This window comes from Bradysia coprophila, unplaced genomic scaffold (assembly GCF_014529535.1).
Source record: "Bradysia coprophila strain Holo2 unplaced genomic scaffold, BU_Bcop_v1 contig_151, whole genome shotgun sequence".
NCBI lineage: Eukaryota > Metazoa > Arthropoda > Insecta > Diptera > Sciaridae > Bradysia > Bradysia coprophila.
This window is the reverse complement of record NW_023503423.1, coordinates 6,199,042-6,215,524: the sequence shown is the minus strand read 5'-3', so window position 1 is coordinate 6,215,524 and position 16,483 is coordinate 6,199,042. Positions and strand designations below refer to the sequence as shown.

At 39.2% G+C, this 16,483-nt stretch overlaps 3 protein-coding genes across 3 annotated transcripts; 1 reads left to right on the top strand and 2 right to left on the bottom strand.

The window, feature by feature from the left end:
- Positions 1 to 216: 216 nt before the first annotated feature.
- On the bottom strand, positions 217 to 15,520 carry LOC119074558 (sperm receptor for egg jelly-like). Its single transcript, XM_037180757.1, has 8 exons — positions 15,313 to 15,520; positions 14,765 to 15,250; positions 14,574 to 14,704; positions 14,344 to 14,510; positions 11,231 to 11,441; positions 3,288 to 3,438; positions 1,838 to 3,224; positions 217 to 1,704 (listed from the first exon to the last, which is right to left on the bottom strand). Exons 2-8 carry the CDS (start codon positions 15,073 to 15,075, stop codon positions 265 to 267), a joined length of 3,798 nt encoding a protein of 1,265 aa, XP_037036652.1. The 5' UTR covers positions 15,076 to 15,250; positions 15,313 to 15,520; the 3' UTR covers positions 217 to 264.
- Positions 3,849 to 7,854, bottom strand: LOC119074595 (WD repeat-containing protein 46-like). Its single transcript, XM_037180837.1, has 4 exons — positions 7,437 to 7,854; positions 6,237 to 7,371; positions 6,062 to 6,172; positions 3,849 to 4,008 (listed from the first exon to the last, which is right to left on the bottom strand). The coding sequence occupies exons 1-4, from the start codon at positions 7,757 to 7,759 to the stop codon at positions 3,880 to 3,882; spliced, it is 1,698 nt and encodes a 565-aa protein (XP_037036732.1). The 5' UTR covers positions 7,760 to 7,854; the 3' UTR covers positions 3,849 to 3,879.
- Positions 9,567 to 11,229, top strand: LOC119074643 (very-long-chain (3R)-3-hydroxyacyl-CoA dehydratase). Its single transcript, XM_037180920.1, has 6 exons — positions 9,567 to 9,732; positions 9,800 to 9,916; positions 9,996 to 10,106; positions 10,198 to 10,324; positions 10,379 to 10,611; positions 10,671 to 11,229. Exons 1-6 carry the CDS (start codon positions 9,649 to 9,651, stop codon positions 11,103 to 11,105), a joined length of 1,107 nt encoding a protein of 368 aa, XP_037036815.1. The 5' UTR covers positions 9,567 to 9,648; the 3' UTR covers positions 11,106 to 11,229.
- Positions 15,521 to 16,483: the final 963 nt, after the last annotated feature.

The window sequence follows — 16,483 nt, the reverse complement described above, 5'->3', positions numbered from 1 at the left end:
TCGAACTCATTCTATACTCTAGTGGGATCTTAACGATAATTTAGTTGCTACGAAAATGGTCCTTGTTCTCTACTAGAAGTACGGCATTCCATCCCATCCCACGTATATGTATCGTACGGTTTCCTACTTACCTTAGAAAGTATCTCGAGCTTGGTTGTCCTATACCTGGTACATGGATGGGCGGCTGCAAACATTAGATTCATGAATCACTGCAGATTTATTTTCATCGATAAGATTTGGCCGGAAATGGTTTTTTCTTAGATTTCACACAGACTCCGATCGAAACATCATCCTCCACTGGCGATTTTTCTTCACCAAACTTGACCTTAGCAACAAATATATCAAAAGAATTCGGAATGCACAGGTTGTGCAAACTCCAACGATCACAGACAATGATACATTTAGGACGAACCGACTGTCGTCTTGGTTGTAACTGAAGAACACTACATTGGCCATCAATCCCATTTCAATTGAAGCAAACGCAATATACACTTTCTCCACTCTAGACAGTCGTCCGTCGGAACGCCACATACAAGCGCCGAACAGTGAGTAACTACTCTGTAGTATATCTGCCCAATGAAGTCCGAATAAGCGTTTCCGATCGAAATATTCCTTTTCGGCTAGAGCAACTATCGAAACAGTAAACGCTTTATCGCCAGTTTCTCTTGGTAGCCAATGTTTCACATCGAAATTCCATTCTTCGTTTCGTAGCCGATCACGAATGATAACGGCTTCGCAATACCATGATGGACATGGTCCATGATAATCGACGCACAGTGTGATGTTTCGGATTCGGCCAAAGCTTTTGTTCATTGTGATGATGAAATTGTTGATACTACCTCGTTGGAACAGCTGTACACCTCTAGCAAATAGTGGGATGATCTGTGATGTGTGCTCACTGCCATGGATTTTAATAGCTACATGAGACGTTGTGTTGGCGTTTTGTCTACATCCGGTAATAACTGTTACGGCGTAACTATGAGGACGCTTGGCTGTATGCTCGCTCTCTAGATAGATCCATTTCTGATTATTTTTGTCCAGTTTTTCACGTCTCCATGCCCACAGTGTTATCGTCACGAGCGACATCAAGAGGAATAAAAGACAAATCCAAACGACACTTTTCATGGGAAATAGTGATGAGTCGGGAGACACACCACAATAATCGGATTTTTGATGCCTTACAGCGAATAATGATAAGTGGCTGCATTTACAATCAATTCGGTCGCCAGAACTCAGTTCCAAATCGACTAAACATCCATCGGATTGCCAGGTATTGGAGCCAGTTTCCCAGTGAAGACATTGAATCGAATTCAATTCGAATGAAAGTTCAACGTGACCGGATGTTTCATTTATCGGTGCGCTGGAAACGATCGACATAAAGACTAATGACTCACTTGCCATCGGACATTCGAATTTATACAAGTTCCGAACGGCTTCCTGATTCGTTTCATTGATGGTCATTGCTGGACTTACGCTTGAGATTTCGATAGAAGTCATCGGATGATTCGTAAAATAAATGTTCATCGATGCAGCTCCGCTGAGTCGCGTAAAGTTCAAGGAAAGTATGCCGTTAATTGGGCATTTTACTTTGAATGTACGCATATTATTGGTCGGGTCAAATGTTTCATTTTGTTGTGGTGGTAGTTTGTTCTTGATTTCCATTGATATTTGCAGTGGTGACTGAAGCTTCGTAATTTCTTCAACCTGTAGGATGGAATAGAAATTGAGAAGTTTCGTTCGACTTGAAGTTTTGAAGTCTTATAGAATCACAAAAAATTCACCTTAACAAGTGAAGTACAAGAAGGTGCACAAGTTTCAGTAGATTGTTCGCACTTACATTTTCTTGTACATCACTGGCAGACCTATAAATCGATACACCAACGACATCGGAGTTGATGTCACCTCCATCAGAGAACCACCACATTGGATTTTTGTTAAAAAACGTACATGAAATGCTGGAGTCACTGTCGAATTGTGATAACAGTTTCTCGGACACTGTTACCGATGCGGACGTTCCATTCACTTTCAAGCTATTACCATGATTTCTGGCAACCTCCTGATCGAACACTAACGTTTCGAATTGGATATCGTCAGCTGTTATATTTTCCAGCATTTCCATTGGCTGAAATGACATAGCTGCACTTGTTGCCATTCCAATCAAGGTATTCTCAACGGATGTCGTGACTGTCTCCAAATTTTCCAATTTTTCGAAAATTCCAAAATCCAATGTTCCGTAGTATTCGTAGTCCTCAGTGTGATATTCGTGCGAGATCAACGGATTCCTATTCTGTACAGGCGGAATAGTCTCGAACGGATCGATGAGTTGATTGATCACAGACAATACATCGCGGCTAGTGTCAATATACCCAGTTATAGACATCTCTTCATCGAAGCGCTTTAGTGTAGCTGACATTTTATCCAGTATCGTTGCACATCTCAATGCTAGTTTGTGGTTCATTGGAATGGGTGATAACAGTTTCAGCATCGTTTGTGAAATGGACGCTATGTCTTCGAAATTATCGATTCTAAGTTCTTTCATCAGCTCTATTATTCGTTCAACTGTGTCGGTCACATTATTGAGTTTACTGAGACGGTCAGCCACCATGTTTATGAAGACAATTGCATCACCTTGAGTTTCTTCATTGATTATACGGTGAAGGTTGATTGAATCATTTTTTGATGTAAAAATGTCGGTAATTTCCTCGATTGAATGCAGTATCGGTGACTCAACGATGTTAACAGTCAGCTCTTGCCGAATGTGCTGTCCATCGGTGTTTTGTATTTTAACTTGTACTTTGCCATTTGCATTCAATGTGGATGTGAAGTGAGGAATATTAGAAACGAGTAATTGTGTGTCGCCTTGATAGAGTACGTAAAACACCCATGGTTCTGCTTTGCTACAAGTCACATTAAACTTGGTAATAGATTCGATTCCTTCTGATGGACTTACAGTACATCTTTCATTGATACTTTCCAGTGTAGTCATTTCAACCGTTGCAAACCCTTTGCCATCCCGAACAGAAACTTTAAACTTATAACTTTCTCCAGATCTCAAAACTTTCGGTTCAATGACTAGTCTTGATGATGTCAGTTCTTGATGCGGAGGTGGTGGAAGTATTTCCCATGCAAAATTTACGGATGCGCTGCCACATGTAAGACATATTGCTCTCAGGTGAAATATACTCTGTGAATTGATTCTCTGACTTCTGCAGTTTCTAATGCACCTGAAAAGACGAATATTTCGTAGCAATCGCCCGAAGCCAGTTTCAACTCATTGTAGTTTTTACTTGATTCGCAGCTGATGGGATGTTTCCGCAACGACAGTAATGAGTTGATGAGCTGAGTCAGATGAGTTTGTATTCAAGGATGTGACAGTCAATGTAAAATTGTAGGTTCGAGCAAGTACCAAACGATTCGGCCTTATGGTGAAGCTTTGTGCTGAAAAACAAATTAAAATTATCGATTAAGCTCTACAAATTGAGCGTTGACGTTGAGTTAAAAGAACTCATTTTTCCTGGGTTATGTCAAATGCTGTTTGCTACTCTCACGAATTGACTATCTGAACCCGGCCTTGTTAAAGGATAAATAGAATAGAGTCGAAAGAAATGCGAATCCTTGAAAGAGAAGAAAGAATTCCTTGGAAGAGGGAAAAGCTGTTGATGTGATGTATACTTGTATTAGGACACAGTTGGTCAATTTATGTTAGATTTGAAATTAGCAATCGAAGCATTTCGTTACTGGAATGATGAAGTACCAAAACTGATAAACTACAAGCGGACGCCAGTTCACAAAAATTCAAAGAGTCACTTCCTCCAACGAATCAACAATAAGCCGAATACACAAAGCAGTTCATTAAAACGATTTATTTTACATAAAAATTCAAATTTTCTTTTTCGATTTAAATCTGTCGAGCACATGCTTCGGTTGATCGGCAGACGACTCGGATGACTTAAGTTTGTGTTCGTTGAATATTTTCTCTTTAATTCCTTTGATGTCTTTAACGAATTCCTGAAACGAAAAAAAAATATTTGAATCGATTACGGTACATAATACGGCGAGCTTAGTCGTCATAAATTTAAGATTTTCAATTTTTTTAGGATGTAACGTACAATTAGCCCTGATTTTCACTTACGAAAGAAGCACTCCGTCTTACCTCTGTTGACCTAAACTATGACCTTTTTCTATTGTTTAAAGAGTAAACGAAGACAAAGGGAGTGCTTTTTTCGTAAGTGGAAACCTGTGCTTAATATTAACCAAATTTGTGACGCAATTTGGGTCGGCTGTTCATCAGCTGGCCCACTCATACAACCTCACTGTCTCATACGTCTTCATACGGTTTACCACTACCACGCGCGCGTAAGACTGTTAAATTCGTATTAATACGTATAAGTCAATGAGTGGACCAGCAGATAAACAGCTGAAGAAAATTGCTTCATAAATTTGGTTGATGTTAACTGTAGATTCCAAGCAATTGTAAAGCGATTAACATCACGACGGTTAAGTTAGCTCAAAAGTTTTCTCAAAATTTTAGCGATATCGCTAACCTTGAACGATTTTGCGCTACGAAATCAGTTAGCGCTAAATCAATTTTGAGAAATCTTCAGACATTTGGAATTTTGAGAAAACTTTCAGATTTTGGGATAACACCGAAAATTTTGAGTTTGGAATTAATAAAAATATTGAAATGAAATGAAACACAACTCTTCTTACTATGCATCAATGAAATCGACACACCCTTGATCCACTAATTCGCCATAATTAAATCGTAAACATCAAAAAATCGATTCTACGGGATCTTTCTTTTCCAAACTCAAAATTTTCGGTGTATAGACTGCGACGGAACATACCGCAAAACCTGAATGTTTTCTCAAAATTCGGTACGACTGTAGATATCCCAAGATTATATAGATTTCTCAAAATTCCGTATGACCGAAGTTATCCCAAAATCTGACAGTTTTCTCAGAATACGGGACGACCGAAGTTATCCCAAAATCTGAAAGTTTTCTCAAAATATGGGAAGTCCGAAATTATCCCAAAATCTAAAAGTTTTCTCAAAATACCAGACGACCGTAGATATCCCAAGATTTTATAGATTTCTCAAAATTCCGTATGATTGAAGATATCCCAAAACCTGAAAGTTTTCTCAAAATATGGGACGACGGTAGATATCCCAAGATTTTATAGATTTCCCAAAATTTAGTACGACTGAAGTTATCCCAAAATCTGAAAGTTTTCTCGAAATTCGGTACGACTGAAATTATCCCAAAATCTGAAAGTTTTCTCAGAATTCCGTACGACCGAAGTTATCCCAAAATCTGACAGTTTTCTCAGAATACGGGACGACCGAAGTTATCCCAAAATCTGAAAGTTTTCTCAAAATTCCAAATGTCTGAAGATTTCTCAAAATTGATTTAGCGCTACGAAATAGCGCTAACTGATTTCGTAGCGCAAAATCGTTCAAGGTTAGCGATATCGCTAAAATTTTGAGAAAACTTTTGAGCTAACTTAACCGTCATTTAACATCAACCTACAGTCAGAGGCAGTATGACGGAAGGTACAACTTTTAATTTTGGGTAAGGCTATCGATTTTTGGGGACAACCAGACAGCAGATTTTAGTGATTATTCCAACCTATCGTTTAATCGGTTTTAAGGACAATTCTCTTTTGTCTCCTTTGGATTTGAAGCGTGAACATTAGTGGATGCAGTTGTGATTTATGGTCTAATTCATTGACGCATTAACAAAACAGGCTGTCTTTGAGCGGGCGAATTTAAACAACTAATTCTAGGGACCGTTTAAATGGAAATATTTTGGATGCCAAGCAGCCTAACAAGGGTGACAAAATAGTTTGATGAAAATCTAGCTGAATTCGAACACATTTAATCTGGAACAACCCTGAAGTGTTAATCGGATCACAGAGATTGTGAAAAATGTTTGACGTTGACAATAATTGTAAGAAGTGGAAAAGCGGATCACCGAAAGCTCCCAACTATTTACATGTTGCAATTTACCAAAGTGTGCCTGCAATGTCCCTTGTAAAAATTTACTTCCAAAAAACTTACTTTCTTCTTGGCATTCTTGACGATCTGCTTAACTTTGGCTGTATTCGCCGAACCTCCTTTTCCTTTCATCTTCTTCGCACGCTTGAAATCGATCTTGGGCGGTTTCAGATACTGAAATAACAGAAAAACGAATGAGATGGACGAAACACGCCAGTTTCACAGACGGCACACATACCAATAAATTCTTCTTCGCCTCGACTTTCTCTTTGAATGTGGGCACGTCAACGCGAACAATAGCTGCTGGATCCAATGCGATAAATTCTGGCGGAATTTTGTCCAACAACGCATGCACTTCGTTCTCTCTGCGCTGCGATTTCGTTTGGAATGGATTCGCTTCCAAGGCATCGAAATTGGCTTCACCCGAACCGGGCACCAGCAATGATTGAAATCCCTTTCTCGTTGTGACGCCCAGAACATCTTCATACGGACAGAATTCCATGCCGTGTATGAAATCGTCGCATTTTTGCATGATGTACGCATGTGTCGGAGATATCAGATTTGGCTTCTTGTGCACCTCGCAGACATTACCCATCGCCAGACCCAATAAACCTTTTTGCGAAATTGACATGTGCTGAGCAGGTAAACGGATTTTGTACTCGATTGTTGGACCGCTTAGGGCTCGGATGTCCCAAATTTTTACTGATTTGTCGAGACCACATGTGGCCATATAGGTGCCTTTAGGATCAACTGCTATTGATGAAAGTGGTGTCGGATGGCACAGCAGTTTTGCTAATGGTTCTCTAGTAGATGGAGACCACATAGACACTACTCCTTTTGAGCCACCCAAGCAGAGCACACCGTTAGTTGGATTTGTTGTCATTAGTCGAACGGGACCTAGTCGAGTATTGTACTCGCTGACCATTTCACCGATGGATGTGTCCAACCAACTGAGAAAACCAACTTCATTACCACTGGCTAGCAGGAAATGATGCGGAAGAAATTCCAGCCGGTTGACGCTGTTCATCTGTTTGACGCAGTGCAGTTCCGTTCCTTGATTGTCGTAAAAATGGACCCAACTCTTCTGGGCAACAGCAAACATTGTTTCTATATGCAACCATGCGACGTCAACCACCTCCTCAGTCACATTCATTTCACAATGAAGCCGCTTCGTTATCCAGTCGAATGCAGCTACATGTCCCTTTCGTCCTCCGATCAGTAAATGACGTCCATTTTTCGTGTATTTCATTCGGTACGGACCGAATCCCAGATTCAAACTGAAGTGCTTTGCGGCTGATGTTATGTCCACATTTTGGACAATCTGTGATTGGGTGTACTCAATTGTACTCTCTCCCTCGTCTGCTTCGATAAAACTGAAAGATTTCCAATTGTTAGATTGTTCGCCTGGTTCATTCGATAAAGCGTCCATCAAACTTACCCCTCCTCTTCATTTCGTAAGATTTCAGTTCTAGCCGCCTGCTCGTTAGAGAACTGCAAGTAAATTTCCTTCTGCTTTAGTTTCTTCTTAAACAAATTTGTTTTGACACCGGTTTCATTAGCCGCTGGTCCACGCGAATGCCTTTTCAATGCTTCCGGATCGATTTTGAACTTTTCGCGTTTAATTTTCTTCTGGCGGAACGGTTTTGATTTGCTGTCCGTCTCAACGATTGTGCCGGAAAATTTCGAGTCTTCAAATTTTATTTTGTTCCCTACGAAATCACGGTTCGACGATGACGCCATATCATCGTTATCCTGAGACATTTTCACAGAGTTTCGCTGAATGAGTTTTTATTCGAAATGTTTTTCCAGACCACGTTTAGGCCAGATCTACTGTCACTAGCTGTCACAACAAAAACACTGTCAATGCATGGCGTTAAATGTCAACACAAAGCTTCAAGTTTTTGATAGCCGCGACCATAATACAGTGTTTAAGGAGAGCGATTTTTGACCACTTTGTTTAAACTGGTGTCGGGGTCACACCGTCACACGTCAAAATGAGAGAAATCACATACAAATTTAAACTGGGCTCAACTCTCAATTTCTTTTTTCATTGATGAATATTTGACAGCTGACCCCGAGACCAATTAAATTTAACTGGTTTTCGCTCTCCTTAAACACTGTATCAACTTCGTTCGAAATATTCCAACATGAACATGTTTTCAATATCTGTGTTCAGCATGTTATAAGACAAACGGGCGAAAAATGATTTAATTTTATAAGTTTGACGTAAACAAATGCGGAAATGATTTACTTTGACAGGTAAGCATATCTGATTTATTATTATATACTTCACTCTATTCGCGATTTAAACTACAGATGACACCACTTTCTATGTTGAAAAAATTTGATTATCGGACATAAATAAGTTCCAATTTTGCTCATAACAAATTATCAATGAAAGTGTAAACCAATTATGGTCTATTGTCCGCCAGGAGGACATAAAAATTTGATTTTCGTACTTAAACGCATTCATTTTCATATTATTTTGACATAAAATGTGAGTGCGTTTAAGAAGAATTCGCTGATCGACCATACCTGTTCTATACTTTCATTGCAAATTATTACCACATTCTATGAAAAATATATGTTCGATATCTTTCCGATACGCGTCGTTGCAAATCGTCAATTTTCTTTTCCCTTTCCTTAACGCATACCTAAAATATGACTATTATTTGTGATATTTCGGTATTTTTGCCCAATTTTTGGTAAATAAATGTTCTCATATTTGTCAATACAATCTTTCCGAAAGTACTTTTCCGTGTGACGTATCGAGTTTTTTAGGCCTGCTAAGAGAACCGAAAGTAATTACATGTCCAAAATATACATGTCGTTATGTTCGAAAATCCAAGGTTGTATGAGGAGGTTAAACCGATCGCAAAATATCCACGGAGCAGTGCTGTAATAAACACAATTGCTCAGCAATTCCAGTACAGTTGAAATTGTGTATTAAAATCAATTTGAGTTGCCGATAGCCGCCGATACGGCGCCAGTGAAGTAGTGACATAAAAAGTCGCTTACGAAAGAGCCTTTCATATAAAATACATGAAATGGAATTTCCAGAGGCACTGGTTTCTGCTTTTAACAAAGTTGGTGTCGTCCGCCTTCGTTGGCGTCTTAACCTGTTCTTTCAGAACCTTGTGTTCCACCACCTTCCTGATCAACTCAGAAGTGTCTTAATCTGTTCTTTCAGGTAGGTATGTAGGTATGACTGGTATGATACCAGTGGTATCTAATAAGTATAGAGGGAAGCTGAGTGTCTAAGCGAAATAAAAGTTTTGAACAATTTATTAAGCACTTTCGCATGTAGCCCGAGTGAAGTGACATATCTAGTTCACTGTCAGATATTCCATACAAAATTAAGGGCCAACTCACTCTTAAAAAATCTGTTCTGTTCGAGGTTCTGTTTGTTTGGTTTACAGTGCGCTGAGACCGTACGCTCCACATTCAGTGAAGTTGTGTGCATGACGTTTTGGCATGGCGCTGATCAGTTACGAAACATTCTTGTGTTTCAGTAGACACTTTTATGTTCTGGCTTTTAATATTGACGGCTCGCCGCTTTGACTGATGATTGATGATTACTTTCTCGATGATTTTCGGTGTGTAGTGTTATTGACTTGCAACTTTTTTTTTGTTATCATCGGGTGTATATCATGTCGAATTTACCGAGTCCGTTTGTTTATTGGGCACAAAGTGAAACCCAAGTCACTCTTAAAGTCGACCTCAAAGATGTAAAAGTAAGTACAGCAATGGCCGAAGTGGAACGTATGGAAATAAGATAATTTTTCTGCAAATTTCATTAAGGATCCGGACATACAACTGCACGATAAAAGTATAACATTTAGTGGACACGGCGTTGCGGCTTGTGGTTCCAATCAGTACAGCTTTCATATCGATTTATACTCACAAGTTGATACAGAGGTTCGGTCATCGAATTGTGAAAGCAGAGGAAAGAGAGAGAGAGAGGGGAAAAATTGATTTTTGACCTTTGATTTTACAGGCCAGCAAGTACAAAATTTTAGATTCCAAAGTGAACATTACGTTGCAAAAAAGTGTGGATGTATGGTGGCCAAGGATAACATCACAACCGCAGAAGCCGCAGTGGCTTAAGGTGAGTGTTCGAAATCCTTGATAATTACTTAGACGAAAGGTACAACACAACCATCAATGTCCCATCCTTTGGCGATCTTTCTCGGTTTCAGATTGATTTCGATCGCTGGCGATGCGATCCAGAAGATGACGTTGAAGAAGAAGAAACCCGAAACGTAATGAACGACTACCCAGGACTGTACGAACGTTTGCAAAAAGATGAAATTGGATACCGTAAAGGTACAACAAGTCGTTCGGATTTAACAGACTGATCAAGTGATTGACAAATTTCAGAGCAAACACGAACGGTATACCTCATAATGTACAACCTGATACAATTCGTCGGTTTCCTGTACATTTTCATTGTAATGAGCATACGCTACTATCGGGATGGAGCCGATTCGATGAAGGGAACATACGAAACTGTTGGCAATGCATTCAAATTCTGCCAAATCCTACAATATCTGGAGGTCATGCATCCGTATTTCCGCTACACAAAAGGCAGTGTATTGATGCCATTCGTTCAGGTAAGCATTCAGTTAAAACATGACGTTTTGCATACATTGAACGTAATGGCTCCCATCAGGTGACCGGTCGCAATTTTATTCTGTTTGTGATGATCAATATGGAGGAACGAATGCAAACGAAGCCGGTGGTCTTCTATCTATTCATGATTTGGTCGGGCATCGAATTGGTTCGTTATCCGTACTATCTGACCGGATTGATGCAAAAGAGCATCGCCTTACTGACATGGCTGCGCTACTCGCTTTGGATACCGCTGTATCCGTTGGGTATTTTGTGCGAAGGAATCATCATTTTGCGGAACATTCCCTATTTTGAGGAGACCGGTCGCTTTACCGTCGAAATGCCGAACAAATGGAATGCCACCTTCGACATGGTCATGTTCATGAAAATCTATCTGATCGTATTGATTTTGCCGGGCGCATATTTCATGATGAACGAAATGAGAAAGGTGCGAACGAAGAAGTTGCAAGCGAAAAAGAATTGGAAGAAAAATTAGTTTCTAAGAAGTATTTGTCTGTCTCGCGTGTTCATTGGGGTAAAATTTCTGTGTTTAAAATGGGTTCAATGGCTGTCCAAACACCAAAATTATGTAAGGTAATAAAGGAGTGGTTACAAACGTACCGATTTCGTTTAGATTCTTGCAATAGTCGTCTGCATCGTTGATGCTGCTGCACCGCCACGAGTATATCAAATTTTGATTTTGCCTCGGATGCACCGCCATATCCGCAGAGTCTGAAGCATCCATCAATATTTGTTGCGTGTTAGAATATTCTTGACGTTCACCACCAGCGATTTTTGCAATCGGGTCGTCCTTGACGATGAATATGTAGCACTGTGTTTTAGAGAAGAAGAAAAAACAGCTGAGCAGGGAGAGCCTTACTATGCAAATGTCTTCAATATCTACAAATGAAAAGGTGTTCCCGCTGAGAGCTCGGAGCAAGTAATTAAACAGCTCCACCAATACACACAATATACTCTACGACTAACAGTGATGGACTCGAATTTTTGACTAAAATTCACAGAGTTTCGACAAAGTGTGAAGAAACGCCTAGAAACATAAAGAATAGAAAATGTGTCTTTATGGCGTTTCTTCACACTCTGGAGATTTTTCTTGGCGTTTCTTCACACTTTGGAAATTTTTCTTAACGTATCTTCACGTTCTGACCATTTGTCATGGTGATTTAACAAATCAACCAAAAATGGAGAAACGTCAAGAAAAATCGCCAGAGTGTGAATCAACGCCAAAATGTAACAAATCGCGAAAAAAATCTTGGACAACAACTCGTTATAAACCAAAGAACCAAAGACCATTTGAACAAGTGCTCTACGATCTCGTTAGTGCCGAACGAATGGGTTTCCTATGGGTTGGTATAAGATTTCAAATCGTGGCCTTATGAGCGACTCAAAGGGACTCTATAAGGAGGACGGACCCTAATGAAAATAATTTTGGTAATTTGCCGAAAATAAGCCGCCGATCAAGCCGCCGCCGGCCATTTTTGAGCAAGCCGCGCCGCAGCTTAGCCGGTGCCAAAAACACGGCTCAAGCCGGCTTGAAACGGCTGGAAAATGAAATAAAGATTTCGTAAGGTGAATGGGTGAAATAATTTTGAAACCCGAGATTCCTGTTGATCCTAAGCAGCTCAAGTACTTTTTGATTTTTTTTTTCAAAATTAACAAAATTTTGAAAATTTTCTTGAATTTTCATGAATTTTCCAGAATGGTATATTACGTCCTCGCTTCTAAGTTTGTTGTTTTGGCAAGTTTGACCTTTGCGGAACGAGCCGAAGGCGCACAATCAGTTAATTCACAAATTTGAGAAAACTTTATCGATCTTTGCGAATTTTCTCGATTTTTTTTCTTTTCAATTTTTACTTGATTTTCGTGAGCTTTCGATTTCTTCTCGAAAACCATTTTCTTAATGAGTTAAATGAGTGTACTGGAGCATGATTTTCCATTTAGTTCAAGTTTTGAGGCAATAAAACTTGACGTGTTAGTGAACCTTAGACTTAGAGACTTGCTTGTAACAAGACCAGTTCCACTTGCACTTTGAACAACCTAATCTACCTACATTTTCGCTTTCCGTACAATTTCATTTTCATGCTTACTAGTTCATTTTCCATGAATTTATCTAAACGTTTTTATTTTTTAAAAAAGTTAAAAGGAACCTCCAGCCGAGCCGTTTTAAGCCGGCTCAAGCCGACTTTTTCGCCGCCGCCGAGAAATTTTTTTCGGCTAGCCGCCGCCGAGGTTTCTCCGACGGCGCTCATGCCTGGACGGTACTTCCCCCGTCCGTCGACTTCGTTCTTTGATACGTAATCGATATCAAACTTCAATCAATTAACTTGATCGAAAATAGAGAATGGGGAACCACAAAGTGACAAAGTGGATACAGATTCATTTGTCCTTTTTTGAGCGAAATTTTACCGTTAAAGGTTAAATCGAAATTGGTCTTAAGTGATAAAATTCAGGTCCCTAACGTAGGTTTCCACTTAAAAAACAGCCACTCCATTTACTATTTAAACAAGAGGCGTGTTTTAGCTAAACGGAGTCAAAACGGAGTGGTTTTTTTGTAAGTGGAAATCAAGCATCACCTTTACGGTTTACGTTTCACATGACATATTTCGAAAAGAATCGCAAGCAGCATCAGAAAGGTTTTCTTGGCGAGATGTCATTTTTCTCGCCTTCTGGTGAGAGGGTGTACGACGATTATACTTTTTGTCAGAAAGTCGAGCTTATAGAGCATCTCGTCTACATGCTTTAAATTTGTGTGAATTTTACTTTGCGAAATAATTTGAATCTATGGTGTTTCCAAGCGAAGAAACTAAACGTTTTCAATGATACGTCAGTGTAAGGCTAGCAGAGCAAAATGTCCCTTTTTTAGTAACGTGCTTACGCAATTTGTCATTTTGTCATAAAATATAATCCTAAAACTCTAAACTTTAATGCTGAAAACAAACGAGACATTGAAAACGTGTTTTGGTCCTAGTTTTCATTGACAAATGCAGCAATCGTAATTTTCGATAGAGAAATTTCTAACTTTATTTGACAGTTGCGACAATTTCGTCATGAAAACAAGGACCAAAACATGTTTTGAATGCCTCGTTTGTTTTCAGCATAAGCAAAACACACGAGACATCGAAAACATGTTTCGATCAAAATTCTCTTTGTTATAGTTTCGTTAAACATCAAAGAACAAAGAAAATTTTGGTCGAAACACGTGTTCGATGCCTCATGTGTTTTCAAATAGCTCTTGAGATTCCATCATCATTTTGTCTGCCTATTTTTGTAATTTTTTTTGGAAATTTTTTCCTAAATTTCCAAAAAATTGCCAAAAATTTCCAAAAACTGCGAACGTCCAAAAACCGAATTTTTCGATAACTTCGAACGGTTTTGGCAACTCTTTAGCTCAACCTTGTGTTGTAGCCGGTTCTCAATGATTTTGTGTGTTTATTGACACTCTCATCTTTCAAATTATTCATGCTCGACTTCATTTGAAAGCTGATAGTGTCAAGAATCAAACAAAACAATTGAGAGTTAGCTAAAACGCAAGGCTGAGGTTTGGAGTTGCCAAAACCGTTCGAAGTTATCGAAAAATTCGGTGTTTGAACGTCTGCATTTTTTGGAAATTTTTGGCAATTTTGGAAAAAATTTCCAAAAATAGGCCCTGCTGCGAGCACAGCACTGCAGTGCTGCGATCTGAAAATTATCTGTCTACAGAGAAAAAATTGATTTACTCTGTTAACTGCTTCGCCAGATTGTGTTCCATCGGCACTCCTCTCCAACGTCACCAGTTTTATTACATTAAGTCTGGAGAAGACGTCTTCCCGGTTGTAATTGGTCAGTATACTGAAAGGTGGTACTTTCAGTGAACGACTGTCAACATTGAAAGACTGCAACGTTTCTAGCGGGATTAAGAAGGAGGAATAATGTTATGCGTATGTGTGTAGTCAGTCAGCGCACTTACTTGTGTCAAAATAATTAGAGATGGACCAACTGTATGCAATATTAGAATCGCGGCCACAGTCCCTTTGAATGGTAGCCTCCACAAAAACTGATTGTTTTACGTTCACAGACACAAAATCACGCGGTCCTCCACTTCAAATGAAAGTGAAATTTTATCCACAGCATCTGGATAGGCTCAAAGATAATCCTCACCAGTTTCTTATTCCTATTATCGGATTGCATCCAACATTTTTCGTGCTACCAAATTGAAAATCCCACCCATAGAACAAGGACGAACCAGAAAAATCGGTTATTGTGAGTGTGACTATGGCTATGCCAGGTGTGGACATCCGGTATTTGCCTGCATGATAAAAAACATTGCCGGTGGGAATTGACGGTGACACAGAAACGTTAAACTGTGTCGCTATTGCTCTGATGTCATTTGTTTGTACAAAATCTCCTGAATCGGATGGAAAACTCAGATCGCCAGCAATGGCATATCCGGAAGTGACCATTTCAACCATTGACTTAACGGTGCCCAAATCCGTCAATATGATCAGAAAATGATTATCGTTGCTACTGACAGGAGCGATATGATTGTACTGTAGGTAGATTTGACCGAAAAGTTTTTCTGTAAATGTGCAATTCTGACCGTAGAAATTCTTCGCGCACAAACAAATGTATTGGCCTGCTTCAGGTCTAAATACGAGAAAAAGATTTTCGTACAATTTGGAAACGAGTGCTGTTAGTATTTCAATTACATGCATTTGCCACCGTTCTTGCATGGATTCTCGTCGCAGTGGTTAACCAAATCATCACATGACTCTCCAGCGTAGATGCGATCCAGGCAATTGCATTTTTCAGTTCCATTTTCAAGGTAACAAAATCCGTTGTCATTACAAGATTTAAAGCACTCCTGCTTTGTAGCATCAAGCAATGTTATTGCTGCAAATAAAATTACAAATTTGCTGCTCACTTTGGACATTGCGAGATGAGAACAAATTATTTTGCAACTGAGACATTGAAAATAATATTCACCAAAGATGGCTTGATGAGTTCTATCAATGGTAGAGAGCCTTCGGTTCTATGAGTGCATAATTTGTGTAAAGGAATACAAAACCTCCCTGTAGTTCTTCAGTGATGTTATCCAATTTTATGGAAAGCAAAGAGATGAGTTCCAGACGAATTGCAATGTAAAAGAGTGGTTGACCTTCTATTAATCCCAAACATCGTTCCCATTTTTAACTCTCTTGCATAAGCCTAAACGCGCTTCAATAAACGTAAGTAGACTGCAAAAAGAAACAATGAAATCGATGGCATAGGATAGGAGATAACACCGCAAGAAGTGAACAATCATCCCAAAATTCGCATTTTTAACTGAATTTTCTTAGGCATAGAAAGTTAGGGAGACCATAGAGAGAATTCTGATTATTCTCAAAAATTAATGTTTTTTTTCGAATCTTAACAACTTAAAGTATAGTTTCCACTTAAAATGAGCACTCCTACATGACAGTTGTAAAATAGAGTAAAAGAACCGTCACGCAATACAAACGGAGTGGAAATTGAATTTATTTAAATTTTTTACTCCGTTTACGTGACAGTTCCTTTGTTCTATTTTACAACTGTCATGTAGACGGAGGCTAAACGGAGTGCTCATTTTAAGTGGAAACTATACTTTAGAGCTTTCTAATGATATCATGGATGGATGATATTTACGCAAGGACTCTACGAAGGTCATTGAGTAGGCCCTTTAACTTCCGATGCAGTGAGCCGATTTTGACAATTTTTTCTCAAGTAGAGTACTATTTTGTATGAAATTAGCTGAATATGGTGCTGTTGTAGTTTTCAGGGTAAACCTTCACGAAACGATCAAATTCAGCTATAAAAAAAAGGATGTCTCTTTTGTAGTTTTCAGGGTAAACTAGTAAATTG

What these genes read in the sequence shown, in the direction of transcription:
- LOC119074595 (XM_037180837.1), bottom strand. Translation starts at nt 7,759, where the DNA reads ATGTCTCAGGATAACGATGATATGGCGTCATCGTCGAACCGTGATTTC. An exon ending in AGGCGAAGAAGAATTTATTG is followed by an intron (nt 6,173 to 6,236) that starts GTATGTGTGCCG and finishes CTGTTATTTCAG; the next exon opens with TATCTGAAACCGCCCAAGAT. An exon ending in TCAAGAATGCCAAGAAGAAA is followed by an intron (nt 4,009 to 6,061) that starts GTAAGTTTTTTG and finishes TTTTCGTTTCAG; the next exon opens with GAATTCGTTAAAGACATCAA.
- LOC119074643 (XM_037180920.1), top strand. Translation starts at nt 9,649, where the DNA reads ATGTCGAATTTACCGAGTCCGTTTGTTTATTGGGCACAAAGTGAAACC. An exon ending in TCGACCTCAAAGATGTAAAA is followed by an intron (nt 9,733 to 9,799) that starts GTAAGTACAGCA and finishes AATTTCATTAAG; the next exon opens with GATCCGGACATACAACTGCA. An exon ending in AGAAGCCGCAGTGGCTTAAG is followed by an intron (nt 10,107 to 10,197) that starts GTGAGTGTTCGA and finishes TCTCGGTTTCAG; the next exon opens with ATTGATTTCGATCGCTGGCG.
- LOC119074558 (XM_037180757.1), bottom strand. Translation starts at nt 15,075, where the DNA reads ATGGTTGAAATGGTCACTTCCGGATATGCCATTGCTGGCGATCTGAGT. An exon ending in CTCTAATTATTTTGACACAA is followed by an intron (nt 14,511 to 14,573) that starts GTAAGTGCGCTG and finishes TAATCCCGCTAG; the next exon opens with AAACGTTGCAGTCTTTCAAT. An exon ending in CCAGTGATGTACAAGAAAAT is followed by an intron (nt 1,705 to 1,837) that starts GTAAGTGCGAAC and finishes TCCATCCTACAG; the next exon opens with GTTGAAGAAATTACGAAGCT.